The 19556-nt window shown below is 43.0% G+C and overlaps 1 protein-coding gene across 7 annotated transcripts in view; it reads right to left on the bottom strand.

Annotated features, from left to right (window-relative positions):
- Positions 1-19556, bottom strand: part of BCAS1 (brain enriched myelin associated protein 1) — a 90769-nt gene that overhangs the window by 3759 nt on the left and 67454 nt on the right. For 4 of the 7 annotated variants that reach the window (XM_032878947.1, XM_032878946.1, XM_032878945.1 and 1 more), the window contains one exon: positions 703-966. In XM_032878947.1, the coding sequence (XP_032734838.1) occupies positions 703-966 (264 nt within the window). Of the gene's footprint in view, positions 1-702; positions 967-6090; positions 6157-12632; positions 12807-19556 lie in introns of all 7 variants that reach the window. The other 3 variants (XM_032878942.1, XM_032878941.1, XM_032878940.1) reach the window with 2 other exon arrangements.

The raw sequence follows: 19556 nt of genomic DNA, 5'->3' as shown, positions 1-19556 counted from the left end.
ACACACACACACACACACACACACACACACACACACACATAACCCGGAGGTTAATTAACTGTTGAATGTCTGGGCTCCCCTCACCCTGGACCAGGCCTCTCTGGAAGGCAGGAGCTAATTTTTAGTAACCTCTGTATACCCACCACCCAAGGTCACGTTCAGAGCAGCTTCCTGATTTAAGCACTTCAAGGCTCCCTTTGGCCACAAACACGGATGTTCCCTATCTTCACCTGTTCTTGCCACCTTGCCTCTGTCCTCCTGTGCTCTCTTACCACTGGATGATTTCACTTCTGTGCTGTCTCTCCACTGCTAGGACACACTGGGCCTTCAGGCCTCCCCTTGCCTCCTCCTCCACAGGCTCATTTGAGGCCTCACCTTGGACGTGATCTCTGCGGAGAAGCTTTCCCCCGCTACTCCTTTCAACCCCCCTGGGGGCTCCCTCGCACCTGCCTTCTGCCTCCCTGCTCGTGGTCCACTCAGTATCCCTGCCCCCAGCCATCCACACCTGAGTGCCCCCCGCCCCCCGCCGCCAGTGGCAAGTCCTCTGCCCACGCTGCTCTCTGAGCCTAGCCCAGCCCCTGCCAGACAGGCCGAGCTCCATCAGTATTTCCTTGACCAAAGTCCAGGCCAGTCCCACCTTGAAGGCAGGAACCACATTCCTGGCCCAAGAGCCTAGAAAGAAGAGACCAACAATCCACCTACCAGGCCCTTAAAGAAGCCTCCGAGGGACTGTCGCCGCTTCTCCTGCCTCTTGTGGGGCTTGTCCCCATTCTGCAGCGAGTTCGCCTCGCCCGCGGCCGGTTCCGCGCACTGGGCCGGTTCTTTGGCTTCCGGCTTGTGGGTCTTCTGCTTGTTCCCCTCAGCCGCCACCTTCTTGTCCTTGGAGGAACCCTCTTTGCCCTTCTGGCCTGCTCCCGCCGGCTCCGGCTCCGGGGGTGTGACAGCCTTCCCCGGTGAGTCCGAGGTCTGCGGCAAAGTCAAACAAAATGTGTGTTTAGGGGCTGGAAGACCACGCTCCATAGCAGATATGTCAGAACAGAGGCGTTCAAATGTTGGATGGGGTCTACCTTCATGAGTCTTGGATGGAATTAAAAAAAAATAGGAAAAAGGTGCAAATACTTATGATGGTTCAAGGTCCCAGTAGGAGACATTTATATGTTTATCTAATAATTAATTTATTTATGTTTTGCTACTCAACATTCTTCTCGCCTTCTTCTGGGACTAGAACTTGGGTTTTCCTTGGAGAATTTCACTTTTCTCTCCTTTATTCACCGTGGGTTCAGACAAATTAATTCCGCCCCTGGACAAAGGCACAGGACTCAGACCTGGCGGGTCAGAGCTGTGCATGTGATCAGGCTGCTGTGATCGGTTCAGGCTGGCTGGACGCAGATAAAAACTGAGCTAATGCCAGAGCCTTGTTAAACCACCCGAGAGAGATCTGTCCACCCTCCATTGGATTCCGAACCATGAAGATAAAAGCCTGGAGCTTCCAGAGCCAGCACCATTTTCAGGAAAAACCTGCTTGAAAAGGAAGACACTAGAGAGAAAAGCAGAGCTGAGAGATGAAGAGAGAGAGCGGGAGAAAGAACCCAGATGCTGATAGCCTCATATTTGCCCCTGGATCTGGCTGTTCCTGAAGCCCTTTTGTGCTTAAGCCAGCTTCGAGCGGGTTTCTCCCGCTTAACAACCACATGTGATTCTTTTCCTGGGGATGCTTAGTCTTTTTTTCATGGTTATGTCTACCTTAGTTTCTGGTGTGAAACTCTTCTTTTGTCTATAAAACAGTGGTGAGAGAACATAAGTGTTTTAAGTTTTGAATGTACATCTTTCACGCTGAAGAGAGATTTTTGCAATCCTACCTGGTTCCTATAGTTTGGAAGGATGAAGCTATACAATCCAAAATTCTAGAAAATTCTAGGTAAATTACAGATAACAAAATCTGTAAAAGCCTTTCCCCCATAATTTACTTGAACTGAAATTATGGTAGGGGCCAGACAGATGAAATAAAAACATGACCAAGGCCAGGGGTAAAAATAATCACAGAGACTTATTTCCCCAGTCGAGAAAGCAATGTAAGACATATGTCCCTAGTGTAAGAAAAACACCAGTTCAAGCAATTCTGGCTTTGATGTTGGGGAGAAAATTGGAGTGGCGGCGAGAATTGTGGTGAACTGTCACCTGCCCTGTCCAAAGGGGTAACAGCTGCTCAGAGCCAGCCAAGACCCTGTGTAGGATTACAACCCCAGTGCTGTACAGTCTTCTATTTTTCGCATAGAAACATGAAAACAGCCACAACACCAGTAGCCCCATGGGCCACATTTGATCCACCGAATATATGTTTATAACTTCTGATTTGTAAAAGTGATAGATTGTTCCTGATTGAAAACGTTCCTCGGATAAAGTTGCAGTCTGATGGAGAAAACAATACGCAAACAACTATCATTTCTCATCAGTATCAATATAACCCTTAGAAATAAGCAAGAAGACAGAAGATTCCCCAGTCCCACGAGTCTCCTGAGGGCAGAATTCCTTGGAGAAAGGAAACATCCGAAACCGAGTCACCCCAAGAAGCTGTCCTGTCACCGCCAGCTGAATATTTCCATCAGACCCCGGCTGCCAAAGTTGTAGCAAATGCGAAGTAAGATACTGAAGCCCAAATGCTACAGAGAGCGGAGAGTAGATAACCCTGACAGAAACCCCCACCATTATGCTCTTCAGAAAGACCACGGGCCATTTGAACATCCTGTTGACTGTTCTTTTTTACATAGAAGATAGTAAGATCCAGTTATTTGTTAAGGGCTTTTTGTTTGTGGTCAAAAGAGCAAGGCGTGGCTCTGGTTCCATCACATCCTTGCTGTATGATCTGGAATAAGTCATTTGCTCTCTCAGCTTCCTCATCTGTGTGGACGCAACAAAGACATCGTACCTCATGGTGGTCTGAGGATAAAAGTAGCCAATCACGGAAAGCCTGTATCACATGGTGTCTGGCCCATGGGAAAGACCAAACATCGGGGGACCTGTCTTCTTGTTGGGTCTGGGAGAGAGGGGGTTCCACGACATGCAACTTAACTTTAAAACCACAAAGTCTCAGGCAAACTGGGAAGAGTTGGTCATCCTGCCCCAACATTGTCCACAGCGAATCTTTCTGACAGATTCTTTCTGTGTGGAGCTGAGAGTCAGGTACAGACGAAGGGCTCAGGTAATACTTGTTAAATCGAGTGTCCCTGTTCCTCTCCAACCTTATCTTTTATTCCTTTCCACTCTGTTCCTTCTGCTCTAGACACATGGCCTCCCCTTCTTCCACGAATAAGCTTATTCTCAAAAAAAGGGGCTTCACGTTCACTGTTAACTTCTCAGTGTGCTCACAGGGTTTGACAGGATTGCTGCTTTTTTCTTTCAAGTCTCAGCTCCGATGTTGCCTCCTTGGAGACTCAGTCCCTGGTTAGACGGTCTAAAGAAGCCCGACTCCTCTCTGACAAAACACTGCTGTGTTTTCTTTATGTTTGCCTTAATCTTGGGGATTTCTTGGCTCACTTGAGAGTGTTCCGCCCTCCTCCCTCTGCTGGAGGGGGAGCTCCGGAGAACAAAACTCTTCTGTCTTCCGTGGCTTCATTCCCAGCACCTCATCTGACACATAGTAAGTCTCCACCAAAATGGGCTGAATGAATGGCCAGCAACTCGCCTTCCAGATGTTTCTACACTATTTTCCTCAGCATATCACTGTGAGGTGGGGAGGGAGAAGTGCCCACACATCAATAGCTTTCACAGGACATTGATTTTTTTTTTTTTTTTTCCAGGAGGAGAGCTTTCAATGGATCAGCTCCATTTACCACAGGGTTACGCCATGCTATTAGGCTTAAATGTTCTTCTTAATGGCTTAGAAACTAACTTCTCAGAATAACAGATGGCTGGTTCCTTATATTCAGAGTAAGCTAAGAATCTAAAACTGTGTGATGATTGCTTTATCATGAAATGTAGATGATTTAAAAATATTTGCTTGGGATTTGACTCTGTCTCAGAATTTATAACAAAAATTATTCTCATCCAAATCATCTGAGTGTATCGTCCCCTAGAACCCAGTGATGCTGGCAGAAAGCTGGAGGACAAGGTCATGGGAACATCCTGTTTGATTCAGACCTTGGAAGCATACCTTAGACCAGGAGGTGCCCGAGGCTTCTTCTCCTGGAATCATCAACCAAGATTTTTATAACCCTGAGAGGGCGAATTGGAAAGGAACAAAGACTGTCTCTTCCCACCCCCAAAATGAAACTAAATATTTATCGTATCTCCAAGATTACACACCCATCTCAAGTCTGGATCCAGGGCTCTCTAATGGATTCTCAGAACACTCCTCGGTAAGTGTAAATGGAATGAAATTTCTAGCTCAATCAGATTTTCACTGACTTCACTTCCATTTCAGAATCGCTAAGGTGACTGGCATCCCTGTTTCACATTCAGATCCCAGACAAAATGTACAATGATATTTAGATGTTTCGTACTGAATAAAGTAAATTTATCTTATTTCCAAGGTAGTGAACTTCAGGATTTTGGGTTCAGAAGTGGTCGAGAGAATGGGTTGGGGGGCGAGCATAGTCAGAAGTTGAAAAAGAAAAACAAAAATAATTTGAATGTAGCAAAAAGCAACATATTCCCCATTGAAATATATGGTCTAATTCAATTATTATAGAAATAGAAATATAATAAATTATTTATAGTCATTGCTGTCCATTTGTGTGCTATGAACAATACACTAGTGTGGTAATTTCCTATCAGTAGCATAACAGTAATAGTAACAAACTAATAGCCACCTCTATGGCTTCCTATGCTGAAGCCCCAACCCTCAGTGTGAAAGTATGGGAGTAAGAAAGTAATTATGGTTAATTGAGGTCATAGGTTGGGATCCTCATCCAATAGGATCAGTGTCCTTATAAGAGCTGCCATGGGAAGACATAACAGAAAGCAGCTGTAGGAAAGCCAGGAAGAGAGCTCTCCTTGCCAGGAACCACGCTAGCATCCTTAGAAAACTGTGAGAAAATAAATTTCTGTTGTTAAACCATTGAGTCTGTGGTCGTTTGTACGGCAGCCCATGTGGCTTCCATAGCAACTAACATTTACTGGGTCTGTGGTACTAGGACTATTCCAGGGGCTTTACATGTGTTGACATGTAAAGTAGGACAATGCCACGAAGCAGTACTTTTCCTAGCTCCATTGTAGAGATGAAGAAACTGAGGCATAGAGAGATTTGGTCAGCTGTTTTTAATCACACAGATAAAAAGGAGCGGAGCCAGGGTTCGAACACAGGTGGTCTGAGCCTGCAACTCATGTTCTTAACCAGTTCTCTGTATCGAAAACATCAGTAGAAGAATATTTGAGGACACTTTTGTGAAGCTATATTTCTATAGCTATATTAAGCTATATTAAGCTATATTAAGAAAGCACGCAGGTTATAAAGTAGGGTGTTGAGCATGAGACGATCCCATTAAAAAAAAAGATTTGTGTCGTTATAACAATGTCATAGCTAGGTTTCTTTAGAATGGAGAAAATAATGGAAAAAAACCCCATGGGATCCCATATCTTTCACCCCCCTCCTTTTTTTTTTTTTCAAGAAAGAGCTCCTACTGTATGCCAGGCACTATGCAATGTGATGTAAAATCAAAGAGCCTCCTCCCTTGCTCCACAGATGCCCCAGACAAGGAAAGGAATGGGGTAAAGGAAGCATAATTAATAGACAAATGACTTGTTACAATGTGTGATCAGTTCCACAAAGTAAAAGAACAAGATGCACTGATGATGGACAGAAGTAGAACATCTGTTGGAGGAGGTGACATTTAGCCCAAGACCTAAAGGATAGGAAGGGATTTGCCAGGTGGAGAAGAGGGAAAAACATTTGTTAAATATGAAAAAGCCAAGAAACTCAAGCTTGTTCATGCATATATCTGCAGAGTCCAAGACAGTGCCTAGCATACAGCAGGTGCTTAACCCAGAGATGGTAAATGATTGTGGCTGAGAATTGCATTGGCAACTAAGCTGGAAAGAAGTGAGAACATGCAAGCTCAACCCACCACCGAACAGATCTCACAGGTCACTTACTTGATAGCTGGAGTCCTTCCCATTTACTTCTTCTGAGTGGGTGATCCCTCCATCCCCTTTCACTGACTAAAATAACAAACAGACAATGGCCTTTCAGCTACCATGAGCACAGCAACATGGAGAACGCACAGGGAATTCTGAAATGGATGACCTCAGTCATTCATGATTGAGATTCAGGGTCGAGACAAATGGAAGACCAGCTAGAAATATATTACTCACAAGATACACAATTTCCATGTGGTTTGTAACCAGAGTCCGATTATAGTCAAGTGTTGGCTTCCCCAAATAACAGCAACAATGGAACTCTTAAACCCTGGGATTAGGTAATCCTGGGATAAAGAAATGGTGACCAAAATGCCAATGTTGGAACCAGGAGGTGGTGGGACGTGTTGAATGAATGAACAGTTAAACCAATGGTAGACTTCCATTGGTAACATTTAAGGTGGTGGATGTTTCCTTGTATTTTTTTTTTCTCCCCACAGAGAGGTGGGGTTTGTTGAATATCCTATTTTTTTCCTTTTTAGTGACTGCTGTGGCCCATGGCATCAGTGATAGGGCTGGATGGGCTGAATTCACAGCTTTGGCTCCTGAAAACATACGCTCGGCAAAGGGTTCTCAAATTGTGATCCCAGGGCCATAGCCTCAGCATCACTTGGGAGTTTGTTAGAAATACCATTTCTTGAGAACCACGCCAGATCTACTGAATCAGAAACTCCCAGGGGCGGCTGGGGAGCGGGGCTGAGCAACAAGCCCTCCAGGTGTTTCTGAAGCATACTTGAGTTTAAGCATCACTTTTTAAAGCTAATTGGCATAGACAAAGGCAGACCAATATTGGGGTCTGCTGTCTCAACTGTCAATTCAATAATGCTCTATGCCCAATGCTTGATAAAGTACCTGAGAAATTTGGTAATTAATTGTCCAGTTCTTAGCAACAATGTTGCCTCGGGTTTAATTCCCACATATTTGGTCATTGTTTATCATCTCCTCCTCACTAGCTGGCCTCTGGGTAGTGCTGAGGGGCAAAACCAGCCAAACAAACATACAAAATGGTTTTTTAAGCTAAACCTGAATGGAGATCAAGGGGCATGCATGGCCCCTGGGGTCACCTTCCTGTCCAAGAGAGAGAGAGATTTTTAACTTCCCTTTAGTGGTCTCAATTTGATATCCGTTAGGTCCTCTGCCCGTTTAAGGTTGCAGTCTGTTTTCTTCCCCTCCCTGTCTTTTCGAGCCCTTGGAGAAGAATTTGGATTGAATCAGAGGCTTTCTTGGCAGTGGTGATCTAGGTTAGTTTCCTGAAAACAGCCCCTCCGGCTACCAGGGAGATCAATGAAAAGAAGTTCAACTTCTTCTTTAAAAAAGAGACTATCTCAAGCTTTTCTAGGATTTTCCTCTGTTACTCATTTTGAGGTACAAAAAGCTGTATGTGTGCAAAGATAACTGCGAGCTGAGTTTAGACTAAGGCTCTTATAAAGTCCCTCCCTCCCTTCCTCTCTTTGTTTTCTTTCGATCACTCTCTCGTCTTTGCTGAGTCCTCTTTCAGAGGCCAAGTCAAATAGTGTATGTTGGGCTTTGTATTCAAAGGACCAAAACCACAGAAGCTCATTTTCTCCAGCTGTCAAAAATCAAGTTCCTGTTTAAAGAAACCCAGATTTTTTTTTCAGGGACTACCTAATACCCTAAAGAATAATCTGAAGGCTACAAGGAAGGAATTTCAGAGGTTTTCTAGTTCAATACTGAGCAACTTACTTCCAGGGGTTTATTTTTATTCAGGAGAACAAAAGGTGAAGCATCTGGGTTGGAATCCGGTTGTGACATCTAAGCTTTGCATGTTTCTAAAGCCTTTTTTATTTCTTTTATTGTGTCACGTATTCCGATAGCTTGATACTCTGAGGAGCATTTGAACCCTCTCCAACGTGTATCACTTAGATATTCAAAGTTCTAGTGGAAATGTTGGGTGGGCATTCGCATTCCTTTGAAAGGAGTGCAAGGGTATTTTTGGCGGAGATCTAATCCAACCAAAGTTGAGATTTAAAAGAAGAATTGGGAAGATACTTTCAATTATCTTTTTTTCTTCCTCTGGGTCTTCTGCGTTGTTCTACATGGGCCAGCCTTGCTTGAGAACATTTAGAAAAAGAAAGTGCAGGGTTGTTTACTAGGTCAACCTCACTGTTACACAAATCCAAGGAAATGGACCTGCTAGAAATTTCCAGAATCAACCAAGGCTATGGGTCCAACCTTCGTGTTTTACCAAGATGCCCAACTGAAACAGAACTGGACCATCAGACAAAATGACACAATCAAGGCAAATCTCATTTTAGTAAATTCAGAAAACATCCCTCCCAGCTTTACGTAAGTCATGTATTAATTCTCCTCTCTCTTGCCTCGTTGTAATTTCAGGGACTTCAGCTGAGCACCAGAAACACTACCAGGAGAATCACAAAAATGGAGTTTGGGCTGTTCTACCTCCACGTACCCTCAAGGAAAACCAGCTGCTGGGAGCCCAGAAAGGCACAGTCACGTCTAAGTACAGGCGTGAGCTTTAACAGCAAAACGCACCGGAGTCTGAGTGATGGTGCTGCCATTTACCACCTCTGTGACCCTGAGCGGGTCCCTTCAGTACCCTGAGTCTTCATGCCCTCTCTGCACGGTGGGGGCAGGGATGTGTTGTTGGGGTTTTTAGGCTAATAAATGAGCTAAGGCATGCACTAGGCTAGCACGGTGCTGGCCAGGCCACTGGCACGTGATACATAAACACTAGCTATTATGATCATTACTGTAATTATTAACTGAGAGTGCCAAGTGACCACAGAATCCCCTGCCAGGGTAGAAAGGAAAGCAAATTGCTCTGGAGACAGGAATTGCCCAAAGAAATGTGATTTTCAGAAACCTTCTGAAGAGCAACTCTGCGTTCACAGTCAGGACTCGGGGCAGAACAGGAGATGGAGAACTTGAGCTAGAAGATCCCTGTTCTTGTTTTCTTCTTTTACGATCACCATAATAAACCATCCTCCTTTTTCCTCCAGATGGCACATTTCAATCGGTTTTATTAGATTTATAGATTGAAGGTAAGCAACGGAAGACTGTGATTTCCTGGCTCTATCCTCATTCGGATCTTATATTTGCCCAATATTAAAGCTCACAGTCCTTCTCTGTGCCTGAGAACATTATTCCAACAAAAAGCTTCTTACAAAATGAATGGTCTAAGGAAAGAGACAGGAGGAGGATTAAATGAAACAGTAGGCAACAATGGTTCGGAGGAGGAAAGCACTTTTTAAGTACAGGGTGTTATTAATATTGACAAATTATAAACCTATATCTGTAGTTCTATCTACCACCATACGGTTTCATCTGCCTACCTGGTTTGTGGGCACATGAATAGAGTTCTCCACCTACTCACTTGATAAAAATACACTAGCACTTCAAATATCCAATTTCTTGACATACACTTGAATTAATACATATAAGAATCTTTTTTATTTAGGGCATGACAGATGCCTTAGCAATTATTTTGAAGATCTATAGAAGCCCATAGCATTTTTGTGAAGTGGTAGATCTATGTGTGTCCGATGCCATATGAGGATGTAGGGACTCTATTTTTTCCTGAAATACACTTATTTTTCCTGAAAGGAGATTATTTGCAAAATGACAGTCTTTCCACTTCTATTTTTTATGAGAGGTTAATTTCTGGAAAGAAAAAGATCTCTTTGGAAATAAATTGGGCAATGCATTTATTATTTTTTTTAAATATGCCACCGTGAGTCATATTGCCATGGGACAGCAAAATATGTTTTCTGAGAGAAATTTAAGAGAGACCAAGGTGAAGAGGAAGGAAATCAATGATGATGAATGGAGACATTGATCACAAAACAAGGTTAATGCATTTGCAGTTGAGTTTCCTCTTCTATTAAATTGATTATTTTGAAAAGAACTATACTTTGCTAACAATATCTAAAATCAATTTGAAACGTTCACTTATTTGGCTCAAAAAATAAAAAAGGAAAAGCTCAGTGATGAATCGGATGTTGTCTCAAGTTTCAAGCCCTGAGAGGAGGATTTGGTTTGGTTTGATCTTTTCCCGCATAAATCCAGACTTTAAATTCTTTTGGAAGTCATGATATGTGAGCTCAAAGTGTTTCCTGAAGACAAATGCTGCAGCCAACTCCAGGAATGCGCACTGTGGGAATATTAGCACATGTGCGTAAAGATAGGTGTGCAAGAATGCTCGTCAGTTTCGTGAGTGAAGGACCTGAGATCATGTGCTTGGGACCCATGGTGTGTGCTCACTGCATATGGCCTAGAGTTAAAAGTAAACATGTTTTCCTCATTGGGTTTTATTTTCTGTGAAGACAGGGCCACATCTACTTATTGTTATATCCCAATGTATGGAATACAACAGGTATTCAGTAATCATTTGTTGAAAAAATGACCAAATGAAGTGCAACGAGTTAGAAACAAATCCAGTTTCCATCAATCCCAGTATGATAAATCCAGAGGATGTGATTCCATGGTTGTTATAAAGAATGGGGTGGGCTGTATCAGGGATACACCACCAAATACCCACAGGGATAGAGCCAGTGACATAAACAAGTGAGCTGGGTGTGACAACATGGAGTCGTGGGATCAGTGATGAAATGGAAGACCCACGTTTTCTATGTATTTGAACTATTCACAATGGTAATATATTGTTATAACGAAAATAAAACAGACTACAAGAATCACGACGGTATCTGGAATTTTTAGGGAAAATCCTCTAAATCATGAGAGCTTTAGAGTTTGAACATTAATAGAGGGCGATCATGATCAAGCTCCCAGGCGCAACCCTTTCTATGGATGGTACATAATTAGAATGATGGCCATTGTAGACCTGATGCTACGAACGCACTGAGGATTGCTCCAGAAAGATGTGTCCCCTTGCACCTCCATCCCTATCCTATGGAGATTCAATTATAAAGGACTCTTTTGTTTCCAACTCATTCCCCTAACTGTTCAGAGGAACCCGTTTCTAATGCTAGAAAATATCCCCCAGAAGCCTCTAAAGGGTAGCTCTGGAGGTGAACTGAAGTAATCTGAGACCTCATTAGAATTCAAGGATTTGAATTGAAAGGATGCAGTGGGTGGTTTAGACTTCGTTCATGCTTTATTTGGAGGCTCTTGCATTCTCTTGTCTTTAAGTGATGAAGTCTCAGGTTGGTTATTTGGAAGAGAAAGTCGTACTATTTGCTAGGTTGCTGGGGAGGGGGGTGGTACTCTCAGCTCCACCCAGAAATGGGGAAGTTGGATCACTCTCTCTGTCATGATGAGCTATTTTGGGATGCCATTTGTAATGTAGTTGGGTTGCCAGAAAGAGGCCAAATGTTCTTTTCTTTCCTGACATTATGTAAAAATTGGTTGAAAAATCTCAGATCTTGATCCCCATTTTCGATGCCGAATGGCAGAGTTAATGACTAGGAACATAGATGGGGTCCCAGCCATGCAGGCTGCTCACTACTGACTCTACACTTCCTACTCCCCAAGAGTCCAATGACAAAAGAAAATGATTCCTGTTGACAGTGTCTAAGAGAGTCATTTCTTATATGCCTCAGCTCCCACTGGCAAGGGTTTTATGTTATGTTGTGTGGTGGACTAGAAAGAATTCCTTACTGGGCAGAGCCTGTGAAACCAGAGGGCTGCTTTCTCAAAGGATTAAATTCCCAAATACTCCTAAAAATAATGGTGCACTATAATGAAATTCTTGTTTTTCATTAAAAGAGAATTAAACCGATGACCTTTTGCATGGGCTTTTGCTTTTTGTCTTCCAACCACGTTGGGTTTTGTTGCATTACATTATTTAAGTTCTTGGATGCTTTGTTATTTAATGTACATGACACTTCAGAGACACCAAAAAACATCTGCCCACATTCTTTCCATTTTATGCAAGCTAAAAGCATGGCAACTTCACCAACTGAGTTATACACGTCCACGATTAGAAAATTATGTTGTCACTTTATAATTGGAATTATTTTTAGATCGGCTTTGTCCAAGTTTGTGTCACTCACACATCACTTCCAGAATTTTTCCAACATCAATATATATAACTTGGTCTATTTCTTACCTAGTCCTTTAAACAATGCCTTATGTTCTTTATGTAAATAAATGTATTCTCAAAGGAAACTGCATGTCATTACCATAATGAGAAAAACAATATCATTTGCCATACACAGAAGGAAACTTTAAAAATAAATTAAATTGAAAGCGAGCAATATTAACTTCTGCGTGGATGCTGCTGTGTGCCAAAGCTCAGGACCTAAGATCAGCTCTTTCCTTGTTAAAAAGGGAGTTAGCAGGAGTTAAGGAAAGACTAAGGAGCATTAGCAATAAATTGAGACTTGCGCTGTGAATGAGTCAGGAGGAGGAAAGGGAATAATCTCCCTGCACAGGACTGATGACCCGCGTGCATCCCTCTACCCCCTACAGTTACGTCTCACCCCAACTGACACAGGTCCTTCACTCTCAGAAGCTGATCTGGGGATTCCAGCTTTCCCTGCTGGGAGCAGGGGGCTTACCATTTGTCTGAGAAACGTCATCAGGAGGGTTCTTGGTGGTTTGCGTTCTTCTCTTTTGAGTCTTACTTCTGTGGGTTCGGGGGTGGCATCTCCTCCTTCGTTGAGATCCACTGTTTGTAAGGTTGAGTCTACTTCCTCGGACTTTACAACCTCTACTGGTGATTCACACACCACCTGGATTATTTTGCCAGGTAATAAGACAGTGAAAAGAAAAACACACACGTTCCCCAAAACAGGCTTTATAAAGTAGGACACACCGTGTCCATGTGCTACAGGTGTGACCCAATGATCATTTCTACACAGGCACATCTTTGAGAAGGATGCAAAGTGTGCTTTCAAACAGCCAATTTCTGAAAAAAAAATGCCAAATATGCTGACTTGGAAGTAGCAAAAATCGTGCTCCACAGGGTACAAGGCTGAAATAGGAAGTCCTTCCGAGGGACAGCAGGCTCCTCCCATTTCCGTTCCAGGAGCCCCGCCTCTTTGGCCTGCCATCAAGGCGACTTAGCCCAGGCCTGTATAAAAATCAGGAGTCGTTATTTCCTTAAAGGTCCAGCCTTAGAGTCGGTGACAACGACACCTTCCGCTGCATGCCCTAAGATCCCCCACAACTGGGAAGACCTGTCCTCTTTGTGGAAAAGATAGTGTGAAGTCCACGCTGAATTTCACAGATGGGACCTCCTCCTTGACTTACTTCCCACCCCACCCCAGGGCCAGTCATTTGCCTTTGTCTCTTAATTGAAGTTCAGAGGAAAATGGCACTTGGCAAGAAAACCATGGTGAAGTTCCTGACGGCCCCCAGCAACATACCTGGTGAGCTTAGAACCCGCTAAAGGTCTGTCAGGGAGAAGGGATGGCCAGTAATGGGGGGTTTGGATGGAAGGGTCCAATTCACCTGCACTCTGATTTCAAATTCTGTTCTTTTGCATTGCCTCCCTCCATTTGTGCTGTGCCCCAGTCACATCTGGACTGGTTCCTGCTTTGCACTGATTCTTGCAACAGATTTAATTGGCCTGGAGAAGGCTCCAAAATTTGTTTCCTCAGACAGGGGCTGGCAAACGACTACCAAATCTGTCCCAGACTCTGTTTTAGCACAACCCCGAGCAAAGAATGGATTTTACATTTTTTTTAAAGGGCTGCAAAATGTTTTTAAAAGATGAAAGACAGGCAACGGAGACAACGTGTGGCCTGTTAAGTCTGAAACATTTACTACCCAGCTCTTTGGATGATAGGTTTGTCATCCTCTACCTCAGATGAAGGCACTCTAGAGCCAAAGGCATCTTTGCATTTGTCTTTGCTGGTGCCAGACCCCTCAGCTTCCTCTGCATCTCGTTCTTGCCATCAGGGAGTGGGGGAAGGGAGCTTAGGTATTTCCAGAAACACCTGTAGGCCTGTGGAGAAATTATTTTCCTTTCCTTCATGCAGAATATGCCATTAGCTTGCACATGATCCCAGTGATCAAAATCGAGAAGGACCCTTGATTTCTGTATTGTCAAGCAAAGCAGGAAGGTGCCCATTAACAAATCAATGTAAGGGATCACATCGAAATATGGCAACTAAATCACAGCCGTCTCTCCCCACCTTCCATTTTATAACCTATTGACAGGATTTCTAGCATCTTCCCTTTGAAGATAAAGACCTAGGTTGGGGAGTCATTCACTCCAAAGTCCAAAGGCGGTGAAGAAGGCACATAAGATCAGCGGAGACTGACCAGAAGACCCAAAGGAGTGGTAGTGGCTACAGTGGGCAAGTGGAGTTGTCCCATCTAAAGAAGAAAAACACTGGACCACAGGTGTTTGTGGGAGGGCTTCTCCTGCTGTGGCCTGCCAGGCTCTGACCCAGCCCATCTTGGGAAACCAGGCTGAGACTGAAGCCAGGTGACATACTGGGGACTGGTGGTCACACATGGTCATGGATTCCCACATGTGGGCCTGATTCAGTTCAGTTGCATTTCTGAGAAAAGGTTTCTGCACCCAGAATCCAGGGGTCAGCCTGAAATGCAGGCAAATCTGACATAGAGTTCATGAGAGCAGCCTGTGGCTCTAGCCTGCCTGGCCCTGTGTCTCCACTCCAGCCCTTACGGAGGCTCTAGACCGAGGTCTCTACTCAATATCTCTGTACGTGGGGTGTTCTCAATTCTTGATCCAGACAGTGTACACATCAGAAGGTTGTTTGCAGAATTAAATCAGGCAGTGCACATAAAGTTCTTAGAACAGTGTCTGACCCATAACAATGACTCAGTTAATACTAGTGTTGTTAATTGTGCTATTATGAGAGCTGTTTTTTCCCATGGGCCTGAATTATGAGGAATCACCCGACATGAGCATACCCACTTTTTAGAGATTCTATTAATAACTACCTCTTGCTATGGCTGACCTCATGAAAGGTATTTTTAATATATTATCTCAGGGAATAGTTACTGAATTATTAAAGAGTTCAGAGTAATTAACATTATCGCTATTCTAGAGACAAAGAATCTGAATGATTGAATGACTTGGCCAAAGTCATAGCACAGGTAAGTAGCCATTTCAGGGAGGACGGAGTTGTGTACCAGTAACTGAATACTTAATAGTGACTTTACTAGTAATGATACAGAACAACAAGTTCGCGAGTAGGAAGTTCTAGGATTGGTTCAATGGCTCCACAATGTCCTCAAGAACCCGGGCTCCTTCTATCCTTCGGCTCTGGGAATGATGGGCTTTTATCCTTTTATTTGTTTCCTCATGGATATAAAATAGCTGCCACGGTTCCAGGCATCACATCCTCAACCTAATGTCTTAAAAAAGGGAGGTTGGCCATAGCAAAAGGTTTATTTCAAATGAAATTCTGTATTTTGATTTCCTACCTCAGCATACATCTCACAGGCCAGAAGTGGTCACATCCTTACTCCCAAATTATTGTGGAAAAAATGGGATATTTACTTTAGACTAATCATGATCAGATACTTTGGGGGGTGTGGCAGTTGCCAACCTTACCTAAGATCAAGGGGAGAAGGGTGGAGAAATAGAAAATAGCCCTTAGGTAGGTAAATGGCCAGAGTCTGACTCATTGAATCTAGGTTCGGAATTATTCTGTCTTTGAAGCAGCAGGTTTCTTTTTCATATGCAAGAGTCTGGAGGGAAAATTACATAATAAAATGACCAGACTATGTGGCAGTAACTTCATCAATCAATTTTTTGATTGTCAATGGTTTTCTTGCTGGTCCTTTAAAAATCTGAGTGGTGTCAACTCATAAATCCTAGCCAGAGTCCATTCTTCAGAACACAACTATTTCAGTAGGAAAAAAAAAAAAAAAAAAGAAAAAATCCTGGTGTTGGGGGGACTTCTAGAGACACCCATTAACTTTGAAGTCAGGCCAAGAAATTGGCTTTCAGCAGCCAAGGAAAATCCACTGATTTCCAGTGTGGAAAACCAGAAGTATTTGAGCTGAGTTAGGAGCTGATTTGCATATACAGACATAGAATTTGATTTTTATTTGGATAGTTTTCTGACATCCTTCCGGGCTAAGGTTTTGGAAAAAGTCACTTCCTATTTAGAATATAGAACTATATCTGCACATTTTAATTTTGGGTATGATGGATATAACGAAAATCAGATTTGTGCTAGCCTTTAGAATCAAATCCCCCTGGCTTCATTTCAGGAGGGGATATTATACATTGAGTGAAGATGGCTAGTATGTTTAACACAGACAATACATTAGAGCGAAAGTTTTCACTTTCTTTTCCCTCAAATATTGTACCATATTTACTCTTGGAATTTAGATTATACAGTTTTCACTGGAACTGTGAGTTCTGAAAACCGATTTATAGCAAAATAGATTTCCTCTACCTACACTGCCCCCATAACACACAATATTGATATTAACAGTTTTCACTTTGGAATCTTTTAAAGACGCTGTCTGATTTGATTTAGAACGTGATTATTTGATTACAAAGACCTGGGAAAGATTTTATTTTTCAATCTAGTCACTATTCTCCCTCATTCTCTTCATGGACCCCCAGTTGTGTGTTGGGGGAACAACCCTCTTTAACCTTAAGCCCACATGACAGGAAAAAGTTGCTTGAGCAGATCTAAGCGAATCCACATGGTCAAGCTCCTTGGCCATATGGAGTTTGGGGATGGGAGTTTGCCGCAGAATGTATTACTTTCCCAATTTTTCACTCTGACTTCCTATAAAGGGATCATACATCTGAGCCCACTGCTGGGTGACTTGGTTTGGTGAATGTAACATGAGCAGACACGCCGTAAAGCGGGACTGAGTAGAAGCTCTCCGAGCCATCTCATGGTTCACCCCAGCCCTCTCCTCTCTCTTGTCACAACAATTGCACGTCCTTGTTGAAGGGGATGTTTTTCTCAGTCTAGATCTCAGCAGGAAGGAGCCACTTGGATCAACCAGAGCCAGCCTATGGCTGCCATGTAGCGTGAGCGAGGAAAAGAAGGATCTTTGCTGTTGAAAGCCAATGCAGCATGGGACCTGGATGTTACCACAACACAGCCCGATAAGAGATGACTCGTAGAGCCTGGGAACCCATGTAAGTCTGGGAAAGAGAACTGACTCCAGGCCAGCAGAGTTTCCACTGGCCCAGTCTCTCCCTTACTCTGGACTGTGTGGTGGGGTGTGAGAAGAAATGTAGCCAGGCCAGGAAGGCTGAGTCACAAGGAAGTCCTACAACAAGACTGATTTGAAAGCAATGCTACTTTCCAGTGAGGAGTGCCAATAAATTAAAACAAATCTAGGTTGGGCTGAGTTTCCTTTCACTGGCAACTGTGAGGTTACTTACAGAAGTACCTTTTCCTTCAACGTGTAGGTCATTGGTAAGGAGAGATTTTCCTCCCCTCCATGCATTAGAACATTAATTAAGCAATGGCCAAAATTTCAGCAGAATGATTCAGTAGTTGTTGTCGTAGGTCTTATTTCTGATAGCACCAGAAGCACATGCTAGAAAAAGCACTAAACTTCTGTGGGTCTCCAAAGCCTTGCTTTTCTCTTCATGAAAAACTTTGAGAAATGTGGAAGTCACTCTGTCTTTTGCTTTGCATTGGATGATAGATAGGTTATAGAAACTGATGGTAGAGAAATTAAAAAATAAAGAAACCCAACCATATTTTAGCCAGAGGTGCTAGTTAAAGGACTCTTATAATATGATTACTAACACCTAATGGTCCTGCTTGGAGGTTTAGAGTACTATGCATTGTTTTATTAATTAATGCCATCTCTCTTATTTGGGAGGAGGAGGAAATTAAGCTAATTATTTGACACATGCCTTGACTCCAAGTGGGCACTGAGTCAGCTGACAGATGTGTAATTTCACAATATTTTATATATATATATATATATAAAATATATAATTATATATATATGTGTGTGTGTGTGTGTGTGTGTATATATAAAATCACTGATCGCTGGGAAGCACTTAATCATCTTGTTACAACTCCTGTGCCTTAACAGTGACCACAGGGACGGCAGACTTCCTGCCAAGGGCCCTGTCCCCTCTACTCTACTCTGCCACTGAGGCAGAAAAGCAGCCATAGGTGATATGCAAATGAATAGTATGGCTGTGTTCTAATAAAACTTTATTCATAAACACTGAAATGTAACATTTGTGTGTTTTTTTTAAAAAACAGATATTCTTATTTTATTTATTTATTTACTGACTTATTTATTTATTTTGAATGAGCATGGAAGGGGTGGGGAGTGGGAGAGGGTGAGGGAGAGAGAGAGAATCCTAAGCAGACTCCACGCCCGGCATCAAGCCCAATGTGGGGCTCCGTCTCACTACCCTGAGATCATGACCTCAGCTGACATTAAGAGTCAGGACACTTAGCTGTCTGAGCCACCCCAGGTGTCCCAAACTTGTGTAATTTTCATAATCCCTGCAATATCATTCTTTACATTTTTTTCATCATTCAAAATGTAAAAACCAGTTTTAGCTCGTGGGCCACAGGGACATGGACAATGGGCTGGAATTGGCATGTGAGCTGCCGTGTGCTGTGCCCTGAATGAATTCTTCATCTTTCAGGCACTGAAGTATACACATTACATGCCTTGTTCATTTAATTCTCACGAGAACCCTAAGGGGTAGGTAATATTATTGTGGCCATTTAAGAGAGGAATAAACTGAGGTCCCAGAAGTGGCACAGCCTGGGGTGATGGGCCCAGAATCAGTATTTTTAGCCTCATGCCCTCCAACAAACAGGCTCCTAGACAATGAAATGCTGGAGCTTCCAAACAGAAAGGTTACTTGTAGGGCTAAGTACTTTAAAGCCATCTTGAGAACGCTTCTTTATTGAGAAAGTACTTTAAGAAATACTTGAGAAAATACTCTGCTTTCTTTGGTATCTTTATCAGGTTTTTGTTCTCTTTGGGCATCAGTAATTATAACTCTGGTTCACATTAAGGTTTCTGTTCTGAACGTCACATTAGAAAAGGAAATACTTGCTCTTTGTCTGTCAAAGGTGACCTCTGCATGCTAGCATACGAGCTGCGAGGTGTTCCTCAGACAGGCAACTGCCCACAAACATCCAAGAACAAACTTGTTCTTCAGAAAACCCAGAACCTCCAAGCTTCAGACTTCACCAGAAGCTTTTAAATTTAAATTTAAATTAAATTTAAAGCTCACGGGAAAAAGACTCAGAGTTGTTGCTTACTGGTTGCTGAAATAGGCTTTGGCTCTGTAGAAAAGAGCTGGTAAATTCATGAGAATTTTAGGAATTATGAAAGACCTGAGCTTTGCTGAGCTATTGAGTTTGAGTCAAAAGAGAGGGGGAGGGGGAAGGAAGGAAGGCAAGAAGGAGAGAAGGAGAGGAAGGCGAGGAAAGAGAGGAAGGAGAGAAAGGAAGGAAGAAGGAAAGGCAGGCGGGTGAGTGGGAGGGTGGGTGAGGGGGCAGGGAGGGGGGAGGGAAAGAAAACACTTACAACAACAA

The sequence above is a fragment of the Lontra canadensis genome, unplaced genomic scaffold, assembly GCF_010015895.1.
Source record: "Lontra canadensis isolate GAN:19392208 unplaced genomic scaffold, GSC_riverotter_1.0 scaffold65, whole genome shotgun sequence".
Lineage (NCBI taxonomy): Eukaryota > Metazoa > Chordata > Mammalia > Carnivora > Mustelidae > Lontra > Lontra canadensis.
This window is presented reverse-complemented; position numbering and strand designations above follow the sequence as displayed.